The 19,449-nt window shown below is 43.9% G+C and overlaps 1 protein-coding gene across 1 annotated transcript in view; it reads left to right on the forward strand.

The window, feature by feature from the left end:
• Positions 1–8,792: 8,792 nt before the first annotated feature.
• ABCA12 (ATP binding cassette subfamily A member 12) overlaps positions 8,793–19,449 on the forward strand; it is a 131,160-nt gene continuing 120,503 nt past the window's right edge. Inside the window, exons 1-2 of the mRNA XM_014518193.2 lie at positions 8,793–8,912; positions 15,023–15,116. Coding sequence (XP_014373679.1) covers positions 8,844–8,912; positions 15,023–15,116 — 163 coding nt within the window. The 5' untranslated portion in view covers positions 8,793–8,843. The remainder of the gene's footprint in view (positions 8,913–15,022; positions 15,117–19,449) is intronic.

Consider the following 19,449-nt stretch of genomic DNA (forward strand, 5'->3'; position numbering starts at 1 on the left):
ACTAACTGGGCCAGCTGCAGATTGTTCCCGGGGGGGAGGGAAAGCAGGGCAGAGACACCTTGTGATTGATGTCTTCACAGCCAAAAACAGGTGCATTTTTAGCATGAATTATCCCGAGGTAAAACACAGAGAAGACAAGGTGCTTAGTTCTACTATGAGTTCAGCTAAGTGAAATCAAGCCCAGCCATCGATGAGTTTACTTCACAGTAAAGCAAAGTGACTTACTTTCACTGTTTCTGCACCTCAGGACAGCTCTGGCATACTAGATACCTCAGAGTAGACGTGCATTGATTGGAACAAAAAGACCAGACTTGGTCACATTAGTTTCCTCCTGGGGTGCTACAATGATATGGCCTTTTACTTCACTCCATCCTTCCCTTTCTCTCCTGTGGTGCAGGAGAGAAGAGATATGAGCAATTGGTTGCTGACTACTGCTGACCCCACACAGGCAGGTCTCTGCAGTGTGTGACTGCAAAAGGGAGCGTTTCATACAAAGGTTTCCCTTCGTACCAGTGTGAATGGTAAAGTAACAGGCTTAGCCTCTGGAAGGGACTGTTATAAACATTGCGGAAAGCTATGACATGTTCTGTCTGCGCCAGGCCACTCTGGAGGTCATGCTCTGAAGGGACTCAGGAGTGCTCTGTGGCATCTGGACTTGTCACACTTGAACCAGTGACAATAGACCAGAGGCTATTTAAAAAGCCTCTTCTTTTCACATCAGTGATTTTTACACACATTAGGGATGGCACTTGGTCTCACTAGCCCATTATAGCCAGCCACCATTGCAATTCTTCTTGTCAAATGGACATCAAGTAATTGCTGTGGCTATTCCTGGGAACCTGACTCCTCTCCACTTGCTTCAATCCCCAGTCACTTTCTCCCTGCTTGGCTCTATTAACTCCAGCCCCCTGTCTTTTCCTGATGATGGTAACAAGGCTGACACCACCTATTTGATGTCATCTTATGAGGTGACTAAAGGGCCTCTAAATAATGTACATTGTCCTGTGTAGCATACAAAGATGGCTCCAAAAAGTAGTCACCCCTTCATTTTTATTTCTTTGGTTCAATACTTAAGCATCTTATTCCATGTTCTCATGTTGTGACATGTGTGGTGTGATGTTGGTTTAGCCCTGCAACATGCTAAGCAGATTAGTGCGATCAGAGAGAGGAGCATGCTCATCTTTCAGGCCCTAACTCAGTAGTTTGCTTCATTCCCTTCTATGCCCACTTACTAGCTCTCCTATGGCTGTCTACATGGCAGATGTACCATGCCAGGCAGAAGTACCCTAAACATGCTACACTCTCCAGGCAGGCTGCTCCTAACCTGGCAGCACTGGGACTGTATTGATGCAGTGTTTTGTGTGAGACTATTTGCATACCTGAGTGACTGCCAGTTAACTCACCCCCGACCTATGTTTCCCTCTTATAGCATCACACACAAATGACTGTTCTGCTTGAAGTTCAGGAGGCAGCTGGCACAAAGCATCAAGGCCTGTTTGAAAGCACCAGTGCTGGACATGCTGAATTTGTGGTCTAGACAAGGATTCTTCTAACTTTTCCCAGTGCTTTCATCCTAAACATATAAAGCTGCCTTACATAGGATGATTAGACACGTACATGAAGTGTGAATGTGTTCATTTGCATTCACTGGTTTATGCATGAATTTCTATATTTGCATGAATAAAATATTTTCTTCAATACCTAGTTGAATGAATGTTTGTCACAATGAGATACAGGATACCAGGCTAGACGGACCTGTTATAGCATTTATGTTCTTGTGCATGAGCCTCTGTGATGCAAGTGTAACAAAAATGCTGGGGCAGTTGAGCTCATTTGTATCACTACAGGATCACCAACATGTAACTATTACAGTGTAGCAGCTGCTACACCCTCTCCAGCAGCAGCTTTCCCTCCCCTTTTGAAGATGTTTTAGTGCACATTTGTCTATACCCTAAGATTGTAAGCTTATTGTTTTGTACAGAACCTAGCACAAGATTGTCCTGGGCCATGGTGGAGGCTTCAAGATGCTACTCCAGTAATTGCAATCTGAACTGGTAACTTATACTGAACCCCAAAGTGTTGACCCATTGCTGTCTTTTGCTCTTGATCCTGAGGAATAAAGAAACCACAGTGCAATAAGTTAAAATGGCTTAGTGAACCACTCTCTGCTTGTATTTTCTTCTTAGACTGCTGTGGGACTCAAGAGTTATGCACAGACACTTTGGGAGCATATTGACATTGACTTATTTTGGTTTTACAGTAGTGAACTTGAACAAGCTATCATCTGGGTAACTCCCAAAGGGAACGTTTGTTGTTTCAGTTTAAAAAGGAAGTGAAGATATAAATTTGCTAGAGAATATTATTATCCAAATCACAATGCTCTTTTGAAACAGTTGTTTGACAGAATGCTAAAAAGGAGCAGTCAGGCTTGCCTTAAAAGACCTTGGCAAAGCACTGAATGGTGGAGTCATAAATCTATTCCCTTTTACCCCCTCAGAGCAAATAGATCTACTTTTGGAATTTATTCAGCACAAGAGAGTAATTTAATCAGATTTCTAAATGGCAATTGGACAAAAAAGAAATTAGACCTGATAGAGCCTCATTCATGTAGTTAAAATCAGAGTTGTATTTCAGGATATAGCAAATGCAATTAACACATATAGACACAAATGACATTGTCTCTTACTGGCAGCATACGGTAGAAAAAGTCTGATCATAGGTTAGGGAAATGGAGACATTTGTTCTCTTCCTGATTTCTGTGTAAATGACCTTGGGCAAGTCCTTTCAGTTTTTTGTGCCTTTGCATCACCTCCGACCCAGGAGTGCCTGGGATGTTGATATTACAATCTCCTTGGGTTTGAGACCAATTCTACACTATTCATTTCTACCATGCCACTATAACCCTACCTGAGGAAGAGTTCCTGACATGCCTTAAAAGTACATCTCTTGTGTGGGTATCAGCACTCTGCATTGATTACCCATAAGGTTATGGCTGCTCTGCTACCCTTCAAGCTCTCTCTAGCCATCAGGATTGACTCTTCCTCTTCTGGGAGCTCCCAGGTAAGGAAAGGGCAGGGCCACATTGTCATTTTGGTTTTATGAATTACAAAGCTTATTCAGTTTTGGCATACCATTGTCATGGGAAATCTTTTGGCCTGTATTTTATTATCTGGCCCACTTTCTCTGGAAATGAAAGAAAGATCTCTTGGCCCAGTGATATATTAAAAGAATAGTGGAGGGAAAACTGAAAATGAGGTTAAAACAGTCTCCATATCTTGAATTCACCTCTTCTTTTCTGCCTCCCCTTTAAATAACAGACTTTATTATAAAGTCTCCCTGTGTTTCACCCACTCTGAAATTAATATGCATGTCTTCACAACAATTAAACAAGGAAAGCTTCATGCTAATGAAGCAAGACTAATATGTCCCTTCTCTTGTCTTATCCCTCTAATAGTTTTGTGAGCTAGCCAAAAAAAAAAAATGCAAAAAAACATGATCAGATCATATGAGTTAGGGGTGACTTGTATGACAGTGATTTGATGGGAAATGTAACCCAAACTGCAATGGGAAATGTGACCAAAACAGCATCTATGCTGCTTTGGAAAGGAGTTCATACTGTGATTGTCAGAGCAAAAGAAAGAAAAGACAAATTCTTTAGTTTTTCACAGAACCTAACTCTTTGCAGGGTGTCTACTTGCCAAAGAATATAAAAAGCTTCTTCCAAGGACTCAGTGCCTGCCATTGGTATGTTGGCCTGTTATTTTATGTGCCCTAGCGTTGGCTGTAGGACATTGAAGGTTGTGCTCTCATCTGTGGGCTTTGGCAGTGTTGTCTTGTTTGATCATATGTAGATTCATGTATTGTTTCACTAAGGTTCATGTATTGTTTCAGATTTTTGGCCTGGATGTGCATACCACCCTAGCCTTTTTGAGTCAGATCTTCACCTGGTATGTATCTATACAGCTCCAGTGGAATCAGCCAGCTGAAAATCTGAGCTGTTATTTTTAATATTTGTCTGCAGGAGGATTAAATGGGGCACTGAAAAGCTTTAGTCTACAATACAGTCTAATGGAAAACCAGGTCAGTCTTTTTGTCAGCCCACTTACTACTTTCCTTTGAGGGGAATGAAAGCACTGGGGATAGGCTAATGCATTCAGACAGTGATCAAGGGCAATCAGGGCATTTCTAATCACACCTAAGGCTAGACTTTTTTCTGCCTGCAGTGAGGATGTATGGTGCAAGAACTTAATAAAAGGACACTTTTTTGAGTAACCCCAAACAACGAAGAAATGAGGTATGATAAACAGGATCCTAGAGCCAGCCTCGTAATCAAATGGCATTGTAATCCAGAGGACTGCAAAGCACAGGGTGTGTGCTGCCTGGGCTAGAACATGGGTAGTTCATTCAGTCCTTGAAGGAGAGGAATTATGATATTTTGCACTCATATGGAGGGACTTCCATATAAAGAGAGCCTAAAGAAGCTATGCAGCTATTCAGTTAAAAGAACCCCACACTTGAGGGGAGACATGATAAGTTTACAAAATACTAAATGTTGAAGAGAAAGTAAATAGGGATTTATTATTTACTCTCTCATACAAGAAAATGAAGCTAGTCTGTAGTAAGTTTAAAACTAAGAAAAGAAAGTTCTTTTTTACATTAGTGTGTAATTGAAGTGTGATACTCATTGCCAGATGTTGTGGAGAAGCTAACAGTTTAACCAGCTTCAAAAAAAGAACTGGACAAATTCTTGGAGGAAATGTGGATATTGGACATGGGAATAAGGGATACAGCCTCTGAATCAAAACTTTCTGGACATTTAATGCTGGAGGCAGCAAATGAGCGGGGAACATGGGAAAAACCTTGGTCACACCGTGTTCACGCTCCCTTTCAGCATCCACGCTCTGCACTGTGTGACACAGCTTAACAGACAAGATGGACCTATGGTCTCACCCAGCAAATTGTAGTTCTTACGTTTTGTGGTATCATTCAGTCCAGAATTTCAGAATTTGTGTCCAGAATTTGTGTTCTTCACAAACATCAGCCATTCAATCAATCAGTCAGCCAGCCAGCCAGCAAAACTTTTTCCTTGAGATAGGCATTGCTATCTCCATTTTATACATAGGGAAACTGGAGCTGAGAAAACTTAAATTTATTTGCTCAGATGGGAAAACTGACAGAAACAGGAATATAATCCTGCACATCCTGACTCCAGAAAGGCTTGTGACAGGATGGGAAAGGAGGAGTTGTATGTTTACAGTGGATTTCAAGATTTTGTGAGTCATTGGAGCTGGTGAGAACAAATATTTTGTTCTCCATGAAATATATGTAACTTTCACCAAAACCCAACCTCTTCCCCCCAAAAAACCTTATCAAAACGCAAACATTTTTTTGGTCCCAAGCTGCAGGTGAACAAACAAACAAAAGAATTTCTTCCCCCAATTGCTAAACCTTAAAAATTGATAATTAGCCAAAGTTTTTGTTTTCCTTATAAAAACTTTTTTTTCTGGAAGCTTTCTTTTTTGGTTTATTGATTTAAAAAAAAAAAAAATTGAGGCAAGAAGACACTTTCCAGAAACATTTTAATTCAGTTGAGAATCCACTTTTCTCATAGAGAAAATTTGGAAAGAAAATTTTCATTTTTCCCTATGAATCATTGCCCTGCCAAATGTGACTCTCATCTAAATATGAATCCTGAGGGATTCTGCCATCTCCACTGATTGGTTTGTGAGGCTTGACAATGTATATTGTAGAGAAATATAAAAACTGGGTGACAAACTTGGTAGTTTTCTAGGCTAAATTCCTTGCACACATGCGCAAATGTGCATATGTGCACACATACACATATGCACACAGTATATCTCCATACAAATCCTCCAGTACAGCTCCACCGTGCCATCCTTCATATTTCAGGTTTCCGGGCAGCTTCCCCACTCCTCTCCCTTGTATCTGGAGCTTTGGTTTGGAGGAGTCCTTATGGCCCCGCTTTCATACTAGGGTCCTCCAGTCTCCCCCAGCTAGGGTTTTGTATCCTCCATGCCCCACATGCCAGCAGCTCTGCATTCACGCTATGCCCACCATTCTCCTTCTCCTCTCTCCACATTCTCCTTCCTTCACAGCAGGGCCCCACATCCCTGCCTACCTCAAGCCTTTCTCTTTCATTTTCACTTTTCTCCTTCACTTTTCTGTGTCTTTTCTGTCTTTCTCAGCTTTTTGCGCTCACATCAGTGCCCCCTAATATCTCCTGTAAGAGTTCCAATGTCCCCATATTCCCCTCTTCTCCTACATCAAGGTCCTGTATTTTCATAGAATCTTAAAAAATGAGGGTTGGAAGGATCTTTAGGAGGTCATCTAGTCCACCCCCCTGCCCAAAGCAGGACCGTCCCCAACTAGATCATTCCAGCCAAGGCTTTGTCTAGCCAAGTCTTTAAAACCTCCAAGGATGGAGATTCCACAACCTCTTTGGGTAACTTGTGCCAGTGCTTTACTACCCTCCTAGTGAGAGAGTTTATTTCTAATATCTAACCTAAACTTCCCTTGCTGCAACTTGAGACTGTTGCTCCTTGTTCTGTTATCTGCCACCACTGAGAACAATCTTGTTCCATCCTTTTTGGAATCACCCTTCAGGTAGTTGAACCCCCCTCCCTCCTGCCCCTTGCAGTCTTCTCTTTTCCAGACTGAATAAGCCCAGTTCCCTCAGCCTCTCCTCAGAAGTCATATTCCCCAGCCCCCTAACCATTTTTGCTGCCTTCCTCTGGACTCTCCCATTTTCCCACATCCTTTCTGTAGTGGGGGACCCAAAACTGCACACAGTACTCCAGATGTGGCCTCACCAGTGGTGAATACAGGGGAATAATCACTTCTACTGGCTGCGCTTCTACTAATGCAGCCCAATTTGCTGTTAGCCTTCTTTGCAACAAGGGCACACTGTTGGCATTAACAATGCACTGTGAAACATCCTGACTGCTCAGGAAATCCAGCAAACTTGTTTCACCACTGTTCGAGGGTTTATGAGCTTGAGACCAGGGTTCTGTCTAATGGCTGACTAGATAGGTAAATGAATCACTCCTCCTAAATTAATAGATGTGGGAAACTTTCCTTTAATTCAAGTAGTCAATCTCTCTTTTGGAAGAAAAGGGTCTTTTATGGCCATGAACACTGTATGCAATGCCCAGACAAGGGGGTGATGGGTAACTTAATAGGTGTTCTTCCCACTCTAATCCCTATTAAAATGGCTTGCTGGCAGTCATACTGACTTAGTGTGGAAATGGACAATATTGGGTTCTGGTCTTCCCCTGTCACTTGTCGCTTGCAAAAACAACCTAGCACTATTTCAGATCTGGTACCTACTGCATTTGGCCTCAAAGTTTAGGAGTTCAGATATGTTTTTCTGATTATGCACTATCTTCATTTCAAACCCTTCTGGCTAGGGTTTTGTGCAGTCAAAAAGGAGTGGGTCCTAATTTACCTGGTCCCTCAAGATTTAGTAGTAAGAGGGATTTCAGATAACAATTTTTATTCTTAGCCTTTCTCCAGTTTGTTGCCTTTTACTGTTAGAGATTAAATGTACTGACTGCTGGACTGCTCATAAATTCCTCCAGCTCCTGACTTTCAGTCTGAACTACAGCTAAGGGAAATTGAATTTGATAATGAATTTGGCATTAGAAGGTAAGAAACATGTGTGTGCATGTTCCACTACTCTCTTCTGCATGAAAACAAAACTGCTCAGATTCTCCCCTCTGGCTGAGGTGGTGAGCTATTCCACTAGTGCATCAAGTAGTCATATATCTGGTTCCGAAATTCCTGTTTGTTCTGTTCTCCAGTGCTAGATGTACCCTGTGAGGCAATGCTGTCCTCTGCATTATCCATCTTTCTCTTTCTCTCTGTGTCAATCTCTCTTTCTCTGCTTTTTCTTTTTATACATTCCTGCTTTTCTAACCACCTAGCTACCAGCATGAAACAAAAACTTTATAGCCAAATAATTAATAACGTTCTGATTTAACCTTATAAAGGACCTGATCCTGCAGCAAAGCTTCCCCTGAATTCAGTTTGCTTACTAAGTTCAATGGGAGTCGAACTGTTTGGGTAAAGAGAGCAGAATCGAGCCCAATGGAAAGAAAGGTCCATTTTTGGAATTTGCATCAGTCCAGGGTGTTTTAGGTTTTATGTGCTAGGGCTGTCCTTAACATACTTCACATATTTCCCTTGATGCTTAGGTTTAATTGAGAAACTCAGAGTCTATAAATCTAATTCTGCTTTAGCTATGGAGAGCAGGTACATACTGTTGCTACTGCTGCTTTATGACTCCAACCCTTTTGCATGTATTATAGGAGGGTAGAGAAACTGCTGGCCATATTGATCTGGCAAGCAGCCTACTTACTAGATTTTTATGACATCTCTTGCACAGGTGCTGTGTGTGGGTAGGTAGATAGTTTCATCATGAGGAGGAGGAGGCGTGTATTAACTTTTACTTGAGCCAAAGCATCTTCTTGGAATGACACCCATTTTCTCATTCAGGGATTGAACAAAGCAGAGTTGAGAGAGACTGGATATTATAATTAACACAAGTGGAGACAGGCTGCTCTGTCTGGCTCCTTGTCAATAGAAGAATAACCTGTTAAATTTGCTAGGAGCTATTGCTGTGAGGAAGGGAACTAGATTCATATTGAATACAGTAGCCACCAGAGGATAAGGTGGCTGCTCCAAAACTATGCTGTGGGGAGGAGAGAGAGGCTCATATGTTAAAAACTGGACATTTGGCTGAGTAAGAGCATCAGTTTTTGCTTTCTGAGACTGGGGGGAAAGAGAGAGAAGTCTTGTCTACTTTTGCCTGGGTTTTTCCAAGGATGGCTTCACTCTTCCAGCATCTGAGAATCTTGCTGTGGAAAAACTGGCTGAGTGTCAAGAGGCAATCGGTGAGTGTGAAAACAGAACAGAAAAGAAGGAGAAATCTGTAGCTGTTGAGGTATCTGCTAGTATAGACCCTGGAAGGGAAGTGGAGTTCCATGGAAGCCGGGAGGTTTCATGGGGGCATGAAGAGCCGTGCCATCAGAAACCTGAAGTAGGATCATGGCCACATTCAATTCCTTAATTCAGGCAATGAAAAGGCCAGCTCTGTTACCAGTTCCAGTTGAGCAAACTTCTTCACCCATATATTAAAGGTAACCGGCTGTTGGTATGCAGGGGCCACCTTCATCGGGCTGTTTGTCAAGGATGGATGGGGAAGATAATACCATTGTAGAGACTGTAGACAGAATTATTTTTAATGGAGTACATTAAGTGCAGTCCAGCACCTTCCAAAGGTGGAGAGTGCAGGCAGTTTCTCTCATAAAGTTCTTTACATCCCAGGATAAACCATCCCCAACAGTAGTCAGAGAGCAGGGCAAAATCCAACTGCATTAGGAATAGACCCCCATGAATGTGGATGATGTGTTGTGTTATTGCTTAGCTGGGTGATGGCTACCTGACTCAGTACCAATGTTGATTTCCAGTATTCAGCAGGGTATTGCTAATTATGCTGTAATTATCATATGCATACATTCAAGTTAGTGGACCTAGGTTAAATATCTCTTTATTAGAAATCCAAATTGAATGAATTTTAAACTACGCTGCCTTGAACAAGAGTCGATAGTTGCAGAAACTGCTGGAGGATAGGAGAGAATGACAGAGGGATTAATATGCGAGTTGCAGTGTAGACTGAGTCACTATCAAATTTACTTAATGTCTATATCACACACTGCCATCCTCACCTATAGAGTTTCTACCATTGATAACAATCCTGAAAGACAGGCTGGAGCCTGAAAAATGTGAAGGAAGGACCTGTGACTCATTTTTACATCAGAGGGAGCTGCAGGGATTCACTGCTTCTCAGGACTGGGCCTAGGATGAAATGATAACTCGAATCAACGAATAATATATGTTCTGAATAGTTGGACAGAAAAATTCCCATGACATAGAATTGGGGAGTGTGGGGTGCAATTATTTTGGTCAGAGGGCCACTTAGACAGTTTTAGTGAGCTGTTGTGGGCCAGGCCAGCACTGTCCTCCCCACCCCTTGTTACAGCTCACCAAAACTCCCTAAGTGCCCCCCCACATGCAGCTGGGCAGCTGGTATGGGGCTGCGTGTGGGTGGGGAGCAATATCTGTGAGCAGGACAGCCAGGTGGGGCCAGGGCCAGGGCTGGGATCAGGATCTCAGGGCACTGACAGTGTGGGGCAGGAACAGGGCCATGATCCGCTCCCTGCACATCCCTGCCACAGGTGCTGGTTCTGCAGTCAAGGCTGTGTGGGTCAAGGCTTTGCCCTGGACCCTGGGCCCCAGCTCCACACTGTCACTACCCAGCAATCCTGAGGTCTCCATCATGAAGACCCGCTGGGACCTACATAGGCAGGGCATGGAGCCAGGCAGGTGGGAAGTGGCTGTGAGTGGGCAGGGATCTGCGTCTGGGAGTGGGATGGGCAGGTGGGGCTGTGGATTGGGATTGCAGGGTGGTGGCAGAGCAGGGCCAGGGTCCAAGGCAGAGCTGTGATAGACTCCCCACATGCTCCTTGCCCACAGAGCTAGTACCTGCCGCAGGGATGTGCTGCTGATCATGGCTCTGTTCCAACCCTGCATCGTGAGCACCCTGTGATCCCGATCCCAGCCCTGCTCTGGTCCCACTTGCCCATCCAGAGGATTGCAGCTCTGGTCTGGGCCCGGGGCCAGGACCCAGCCCCACGGTGTCACCATCCCTCAATTCTGATCCAGATCCTTGGCCCTGACCCCCTGGCCCACTTCTGGATGTTGCTCCCTGTCTATCCATGGCCCTATCCCAGCTGTCTGGCTATGTGCCCTGCCAGGCTGTGTGGATCCCAGCTAGTCTCCCTGGAGACCCTGTCCAGTGCCCCTGGTTGGGGGTGTGGGGCAGACAGGCTGGAGTGCCTGGGCAGTGGGGCCAGGTCTGGCAGCAACAGCTAGAAGGAGTCACTGCTGGGACTGCCGGGAAACATTGTCCAGCTTTTGCACTGCCCCATCCCTGCATAGTCCAGCTGTTGCACTGGGGGCAGCAGGACCAGCAGCACACACCCGAGCTGCCACTCACACCTGGGCCGACCAGGGTTAAGGGACCCACTGAAAGCCAGATGAATTGCCTTGGCAGGCCAAATCTGGTTCACGGGCCATTTTTTGCCCACCCTTGATATAGAAGAACCTAAACATGATTAGTGATGAATGATCTTTAGTAATTCCTCATATAGGCTAGTTGTATTCAGTGATAGAATTCTCAGGTGACTCTGTTAGATCTTGTATCGCATATCACCACCAGTCAACATCCTGCCCGCCACCAAGCTTTCTTCTCCTCAGTCCCATGTACACCTGGTAGAAATTTTTGAAATGTTGATGAAACTTCAAAGGAAAATCAGAACAATTTGTGTTGAATTTTTGAGGATGACCCCTCCTTCCCATTATAGAACTGGCTGAATTTAGGGGGAGGAATTTAAAAAAAAGCATTCTAATTTTCCCCCTCCCTTGTCATCAGTGTAAATCTATTGTTTCATCAATGGAAGTGAAAGGAGAATCAAGCTTAATATATGGGTATTTCTGGTTTATCATCTGCTAATTTTTATCTCTTCTCTAGATTTTACTTTTATTTATTCACATTTCTTCATTCTGGAAACTGCTTTTCTGCCTCTGCCTCTCTCTTTTTCCTTTTGATAAGTAGAGGTAACTTTGTAATTCAGTTGAAATAGCTAAATTGGATTTATAAACCTGTTTGCCCTTCCTTTGTCTCATCAGTATGTTGTGTGTACTGCTGCAGGCCTTCATCCTTTGAAAATGGCTTTAAAAACTTTTTTATAACTTTATGGTATCATAGGAAAGTAGGTCTGGAAGTGATCTCCTGAGGTCACCTAGTTCAGCTCCAAGGAAATATATCAGAACCCATGGGTGACTGGTGCCGCCTTAGTTGTGCCCCACCCCCTGCATGTGCCCCCCCAGCAACCAGTCAGTGACTAATTGCACCAATGGGGGGCAGGGGGTCCCGCAGCGGCCAATCACATCGACCAGGAAGCTCCTGGAAGTGACTGCAGCACATTGACCAGGAAGCTCCTGGAAGTGACTTCCTAGCCAGCACTCACAAAGGGGGGCGGGGGGCCACTGGCACTCCTGGCTGCCCCCCCGCCCATCACCTTAGCAGGAAGCCTGTCAGGGGGTGCACCAGTGCTCTCAGGGGGTGTATGTATAGCCCCGTGCACCCTCTATACGTCACCACTGTCAGCCCCTTGGAGGTATATTGTCTGGTTTTTCTTATGTTTCATCTCTTAACATTAAAAGTAGGTTCCCATAGTCTCTTATTTAGGCTACTTCCACATAGGTAACAGAGGGATGCTGCTCAGCTGGTGTCAATTTTCATAGCTCTACTAAAGTCAGTTGAGGATCTGCCAGCTGATCCATGTGATTACCCTATGGACTATTCCAACATAGGTGGTAGGAATCTCTGTTGGTTTGCACATAGCCCTTCATAGGGAAGGCAAGATTTGCCACATGCCAAGGGAATGCAGGGTTCTGTCAGTCCATGATACAGAATCTCTCTTCTTGTGCACTGCCTTTCATCTCTCTCTCCATTTACTGTAATTTCTGCACAGTACAGCTCCTCACTTTGGTGGTAGGGAAACCAGTGCATGGACTGAGAAAATGCTTGGATACACTGGAACTAAGACATATATGCTTTTTACTTAGCAAGCAAGTTAACCTAACAGCTAGAGGGTTACATGATTTTTGTTATGTATTGTAGGACTCAATAATAATTCATAATATACATTCATCACTAATGTAATTCTGGACAACTCTGTGGCATTTCACTAGTGATTAATTTGGGTGCGATGAGGCTGCTATGTTCCTGTTAACCAAAATGCCTTGGAACAGTCAGAAGATAATGGGGATGCAACTAATGTTCAGGCCTGCAATTAAATTTAATTGAGAGAGAGAGAGAGAGAGATGCTAAGGGAAGAGCAGTGCTGTCATTCCGGCCTTAAATCGGAAAGCACAAAAAGTACCTAAACAGGTAAATGCAATATGTATTTCTATTCTTGATGCCCCAAAACAGCACTGCACATTCTATTTTCCTCCCTATAAGCAGCTGTTGTTTACCTAATAGGCTCTTATCCTGCTCCCATTACCACTGTGACCTACAATTATGGTAGAAAAGGAGTTTATATCAATAATAACTTGTATGTGGGAAAAGTGGGTAATAACATAAAGGAATGATGAAATTATATGGGTTTCAACAATGTTATAAATGGAACAGTAACTGAAAGGCATGTAAATCATTTGGCTGTAAGGGCTAAAATACTGTTGAATGCTGACATAGCAGGAGTACCCTCTCTAACTGGGAAAGAGCAGGTTTGCTGGTCTCTGATTTGCCTGGGTTCTTTGTATCATTGGTCAGTGTGAATGTCCACTGCCCCACCTTCAGAAATGTGTCCTGCTTTCAGCTACATGGCTGTTCACATGATCTCCACAGATTTAACTATAGTCCTTCTATGTGATAGTGTATCTTGGAAAAGAATCCAGGGGGTGTTTACCTCTAGCAAATTTTACACAGCAGGAAAACACTGGTGAAGTTTGACTAAACTTTTGGAAAATGGGTGTGTCCACACCCACACATATACACATACATGTACCATATACATACACCATATACTGTATATGTCAAATGTAATGAACCCTGCTAGTTTTGGAGAAAAGCATCTCTGAAATGCTATGAAATAGTTTGTTTGTTATGAAAATAGTTTAGCATTTAGCATTTCCCAGTCAGTTGTAGTTGACCTTAACTACAGTTAACTGGAAAATGCTAAGCTGGTTTTTTAAGTACAAAAATAAGTTGAAATGAATAGTCCTCATAAGCATCTGGCCTTTCCCTAACTCAAAAACAGTGACAGAGCTCAGTTTTACCTTTCAGATGAATATTTAGGCTGTCTCTCTTATCTGAACCAGTTTGCTGCTAACTCTAACAACAATCTGATTGCCTTTCTTCATTCTCATTGTAATAAACCGCGATAATGTGGCAACCCCTGTGTGTAGGAGTCAAGATGTGCGTACAAGTTTCCGCACCTTCTCCAACATGCTGGACCAGTTGTCATGTCATCATTGGAAGCACTCCATTTTAAAACAGATACTTCCACACTGGGGCTTCATTTAAAAACAGAAAGATGGCTGACATGTCGGGAGCATGGCTGAAGTTCTGCAGTGAGATTTTGGAAACATGGGTTCTCTTCTTGCATCTTCTACCACAGACGTTTAGGGCTGGAAGGGACCTTGTGAGATCATTGTGTCCAGCCCCCCTGCTTTAGGCAGGAAAGATGCTAGGGTAAAATAACCCCAGCAAGGTGTGCGTCCCATCTCCAACTTACTCTCTTACATGTGGGGGTCCTCGTACTAAACCTCAGTTTCCCCATCTGTGGAAGGGATCAAAATACTTTCCATATACATGTAGATATCATGCAGCTTCATGTGTTATTGTCTGGAAAGAGTTTTATGTTCATCACTACAAAAATATCAAGATTATGCTATTAACACATACCTAAATTCTTAGATTTAACATATTTTAAAAACATAATTACTCAAATGAAGCCTCATTTTAAAGCAATTAATAGAGTTGGTGTCTTGTTATCTTGATAGTAAAACTCTTCTCACGCTTTGACTTTTAGGCATTATAATCATAATTGGGAAATTTTTTGCATGTTTTAAGGTGGTGTTACTATTAGCACAATCTTCATATGCTTTACAGAATTGCATAAGCATTATTATCCCTAGTTTATAGATAGAAAAGCTGAAACACAAGAATTTTCAGTGACTATATTAGCATAATTTTGCAGTTCTTTTCTCCACCTAAATAGCATCTGATTTTTAATAATGTTTATATCAAGGCTGGCACTATTTATGGTATGTCACATAGTAAATCTACAGTAGTATTTCTACCTTTCAACCTTACTCTGGGGCTCACTAATACCATAAATGTAACCAATATATCTTTATTGCTTTCTTGTAGCTTTGGTCCCTCATATTAGTTTGCTGGCCAGTGACTGTTTTCATATTCATAACTATTATCCGAATTGCATTCCCTGCGAGACCACAACCAAACTGTAAGTAACTGGATCATTTCTATATTCTTAGCTTTTAATTCCCATTTCCATGACTGATATGTTAATTTGACATGTTTTTTTCACATTTGCAAATTTAGTTCTCAATAGTTTCCAAAGAAGATATCCTAAGATAGTGCTTCCTGTGTATAAAACATCTGTGTTCCTTTAAGGTTGCTGCTATTTTATTTAAAAAAAAAATAACTTCAAGTTTGGAAAGTGGCTTTACAAGAATCCAGATCCACTCATGTAGCTCACACTACTTGGGGAAGGGGAGCATAAATTAAGTGATGGAGAGCATTTTGAAACAATGCATTTCAGCAAAGAGAGTAAGTAGATATGTCAAGGACAAGATTCTTAGCTGCTGCAAGTAGGTGTGTGCGCTCAGCCTGTTTATGACAGCTGAAAACTTGTCTGCCAGCTCTTGAAATTTTTATCACAAGTCTCCTGATATTTGGCTTTGGTCCTGAAGCCTCTGTTCCTGGAATCCAGTGAATACATCAGAATCTCAGCATTCATGTTTTTTTAAAAGGAGTTTATAACTCTCATAGCTACACAGGGAAACTTGAAAACATGATTGAAATCCCTACTCCTGCCCTGATCTCTTTGTTGCATGAAAGACCTGTAACATCATAAAGAGCCTCTAAAAGCCCATTTCTGGCCACAGGAGGATTCACAGTATGTGGACTAGGATGACAGAGGCAGCCCTGCGGTCCCCATGCAGGAGTGGAGGACAAGCAGGACTTGTTAGGATCAGAGATTAGACACCTGGACTACAGAGATTCCTAGACGCAGTGGGACCCATACGGGACACTGCTGTAGGTAGGAGAAGCCATGAGGGCTGGCTAATATACACTGAGGCTATTCTAGCCCTTGTAACAACTCAGGCCTGAAGAGGTACAAACGATAACTAAAAGCTCCCTTAGCTCCATCTCACCGTGTGAGTTCTCTGCTGAGAACAGGGCAATTTGTTCTGCTTCTGGTACCCACACTAACTTGTTTAAACCAGATAGGTTGGGCTACTCTACGCTACACTGCAGCCACTACTGTGACATACCCATAGAGGTAAACCCAGAATCCCATCTGCAATCTCTAGAGCAGAGGTTCTCAATAGGGGTGCTGTGAAATATTTTGAAGGTGGTGTGTGGGGGAAGGAGATAAGTATTCATTCTTCCCCTCCTGGCCACTATGCAAGAAGCCAAGCACAGACTCTTCTCTGGCTGGCTCCAGTGCAAAGATGTAAGCCCACGCTTACCTCTGCTGGCCTCTGTGTGAAGAGCTAAGTGGTCCCCAACTCTTCTCTCCCCTGGTGTGAGGAGGTCACTCAGCAGGACTGAATATCCTCCATCACTTGCCACCGTAGACCTGGGGGTAATAATTGACCACAGTATGAACATGAGCCAGCAATGCGATGCTGTAGCCAGCTGGGCCAACAATAAGCTGGCATGCATCAATTGATGCATCTCCAGCAAAACCATTGCAAAGAAGTGATTCTCCTGCTCTACTTGGCTCTACTTGACATTGGTGAGACTGCAGCTGGAGTACTGCATCCAGTTCTGGGCTCCGCACTTTAACAAGGACATGGTAAAGATTGAGAGAGTCCAGAGAAGGGCTATCCATATGATCAGAGACTTGCACAGCAAGGCATATGAGGAAAGGCAGAGGGACCTGGGACTCTTCAGCCTGAAAAAGAGAAGGCTGATAGGGGACTTGGTAGCAGCTTACTGCTACATCAGAAGCGTACATCTGGGGCTCGGTGAACAACTGTTCACCAGGGCACCTTTGGGGAAAAGTAGGAGTAATGGTCACAGTCTGGACACCCTAGTTGTGAAGTAGTTTTTCCAAATGTTGATCCTGAAATGAGCCTGAAACGATCTTCCAGGAGTTTGTGACCATTACTCCTAGATTGTGACCATTACTCCTAGCTGAAGGAATTGGCCAGTGTCATAGCTGAGCCGTTGACATGGCTGTTTGAGCACTCATGGTGCTCCGGACAGGTCCCTGAGGATTGGAAAAGGGCCAATGTGGTGCCCATTTTTAAGAAGGGGAGAAGGGATGAGCCAGGTAACTTTAGGCCAGTCAGTCTTACCTCTATCCTTGGGAAAATACTGGAAAAAAATCATCAAAGAGCACATTTGTGAAGGCCCAGCAGGGGAAATGATGCTGAAAAGAAACCAGCATGGGTTCATCACAGGTAGATCCTGCCTGACAAACCTTATAGCCTTTTATGACCAGGTCACACACTGCCTTGACACTGGAGCTGAGGCAGATGTCATCTACCTGGACTTTAAGACAGCCTTTGATACAGTTTCACATCCTATTCTTATAAGGAAGCTAGCAGGCTGTGGAGTGGAAGTTTACCCAGTCAGGTGGGTGGCCAACTGGCTTAGGGACCGCACCCAGAGCGTGGTGGTACATGGGTCGTTCTTGGCTTGGAAGGAGGTGGGTAGTAGGGTCCCACAGGGTTCGGTCCTTGGACCGGTGTTATTTAATATCTTCATCAGCAATTTGGACAAGGGTGTGGAGAGCAGCTCAGCTTCAAATGCAAGGAGGTAAGCTCAGGATCCTCCCTGTCCTGCCATTCTGCAAGGAGCAAAGTGCTCACATCTCCTCCCTCCACCCCTGCCCCTACCCTGAAGTTAAACATTGCAGTATATAAACTAGCTATTGAAATGGGACGTTGCCAGGGCCGGCCCGTCCTATCCTGCAGAACCTGAGACTGCAGGGGGCCGTGCAGCCAAGGGCCCCTCCCGTGTTTGGCAGTGGCTGCCGCATTTGCAGTGTAGCCTGCTCGCCCGCCTGGTGGGTTGGATGTTGGTTTAACTGTTACAGACCCTCCCCCTTGTGTCCGGTGTGCTGGGATGTTCATATACCGGCGTAAGTGAGCCATGGGACGGGAAAGGGGGCTCCGCACAGGCTGATTTGCCTCGGGCCCTGCACCCTGCTACGGTTGTCTCTGCTGATGGATCAGGAGGCCCCAAAACTATATTTTGCAGGGGGCCCCAAAAAATTGTGGGCCGGCCCAAGATGCTGCTCAGTTGACAAGAGTTATGAAGGGCTGCAGGGAGCCAAAAGAGATTGAGAACCACTGTTTAAAAGGTTCAAATGGCAAATAAAAACACCTATAAACATATATTTTAAAAACTCGTGATTTTATGCCAATCTTGTGCTTTCTTAGGGTCTGACTCATTTGGGGAGCACTTTGAGGTAAACCAGGCAGAGAGTTAGTGATAACAGAGAACTGCAAATGCATTTCCCTTTGCAGTAGTCGGTATTTACTCCAGCACTTCAACAAAGTCCAATTTTAAATGCACAAAGCACAGTGTCAGGCCAATGGATCTACGTGCAGGAATCCATATTTAGCTCTTGTTGCACACTAAGATAATTGCCACGGTCTGTGGTCTGTCCCCTCTGTAGTGAAAGGAATAGAAGAGCCCCTCCTGTAACAGATGATTTCTCCAGGCTCATGGTATAAGTGTTGTCCCTGCAAAACATCAGCTCCAGAACTGCCTTCCCTACTCAAATAATTCTGAGAACTTCCCCGTAGAACTTCCTGTGAGCAGATGGCCGATCAGTTGTGATCACTCAGGCAGGCAGAATGGAGGTTGTACATTACAGCTGGTTGGGAAAGTTGAACTAAGGAGATGCAACTGATAAAATGCACAATGTGTGGAGGAGGAGTTCGGATAGAAGAGAACCAAGAAAAGGAGGAATGTGGAAAAGGAATGAAGGAGTAGAAGGAAAATAATGAGGGAGCTGCTATACATGGAAGAATTTAGCTGGAGTATGTGTTGAGGGCAGAGAAGAGTTTACAGGGAGCCTGTCATTTTTGTGAATCTAGTGCTTGTTTCCTATCAATCCATCCCTGCTTAAGTAATGAATCTTTCATTATTTCTCTTTTGCAGTCTAAGGCTAGAAATAGACAGTGCCAAATGAAATGCATCAACTGTGCTGGGATTTGTCTTGGCACAGCTGATCTGCTTCATTGGGCCAAACATGTCGCCTGTTGTCCCACCCATTGATCTTGCTGAACAAGGGAGGGTGTTCCTGCAAGCATCCCCTGGGAATCTCCAGGACATGTCTCTAGGGGCAGGAAAAGCCTAGTTTTCCCCACTTAGAGAGATGCACCCCAGGGTTGTTTGACCAAAATGAGTTGGATGCTCTGGTATGGTCCAAGGGCTGGGGTGCATTTCTCATCAATCAACAAATTGGTGGGCCCAGTCCTGGGACCGCACCAGAGTGCTGATGATTGCCAAAGGAATCTCAAACAGGGAATCTAGGTAGACAGTCATGGGGCTTCAAGGCCCTGGTCTTGCATACCCTGGGAATAGGCATT

The sequence above is a fragment of the Alligator sinensis genome, unplaced genomic scaffold (assembly GCF_000455745.1).
Source record: "Alligator sinensis unplaced genomic scaffold, ASM45574v1 scaffold233_2, whole genome shotgun sequence".
NCBI lineage: Eukaryota > Metazoa > Chordata > Crocodylia > Alligatoridae > Alligator > Alligator sinensis.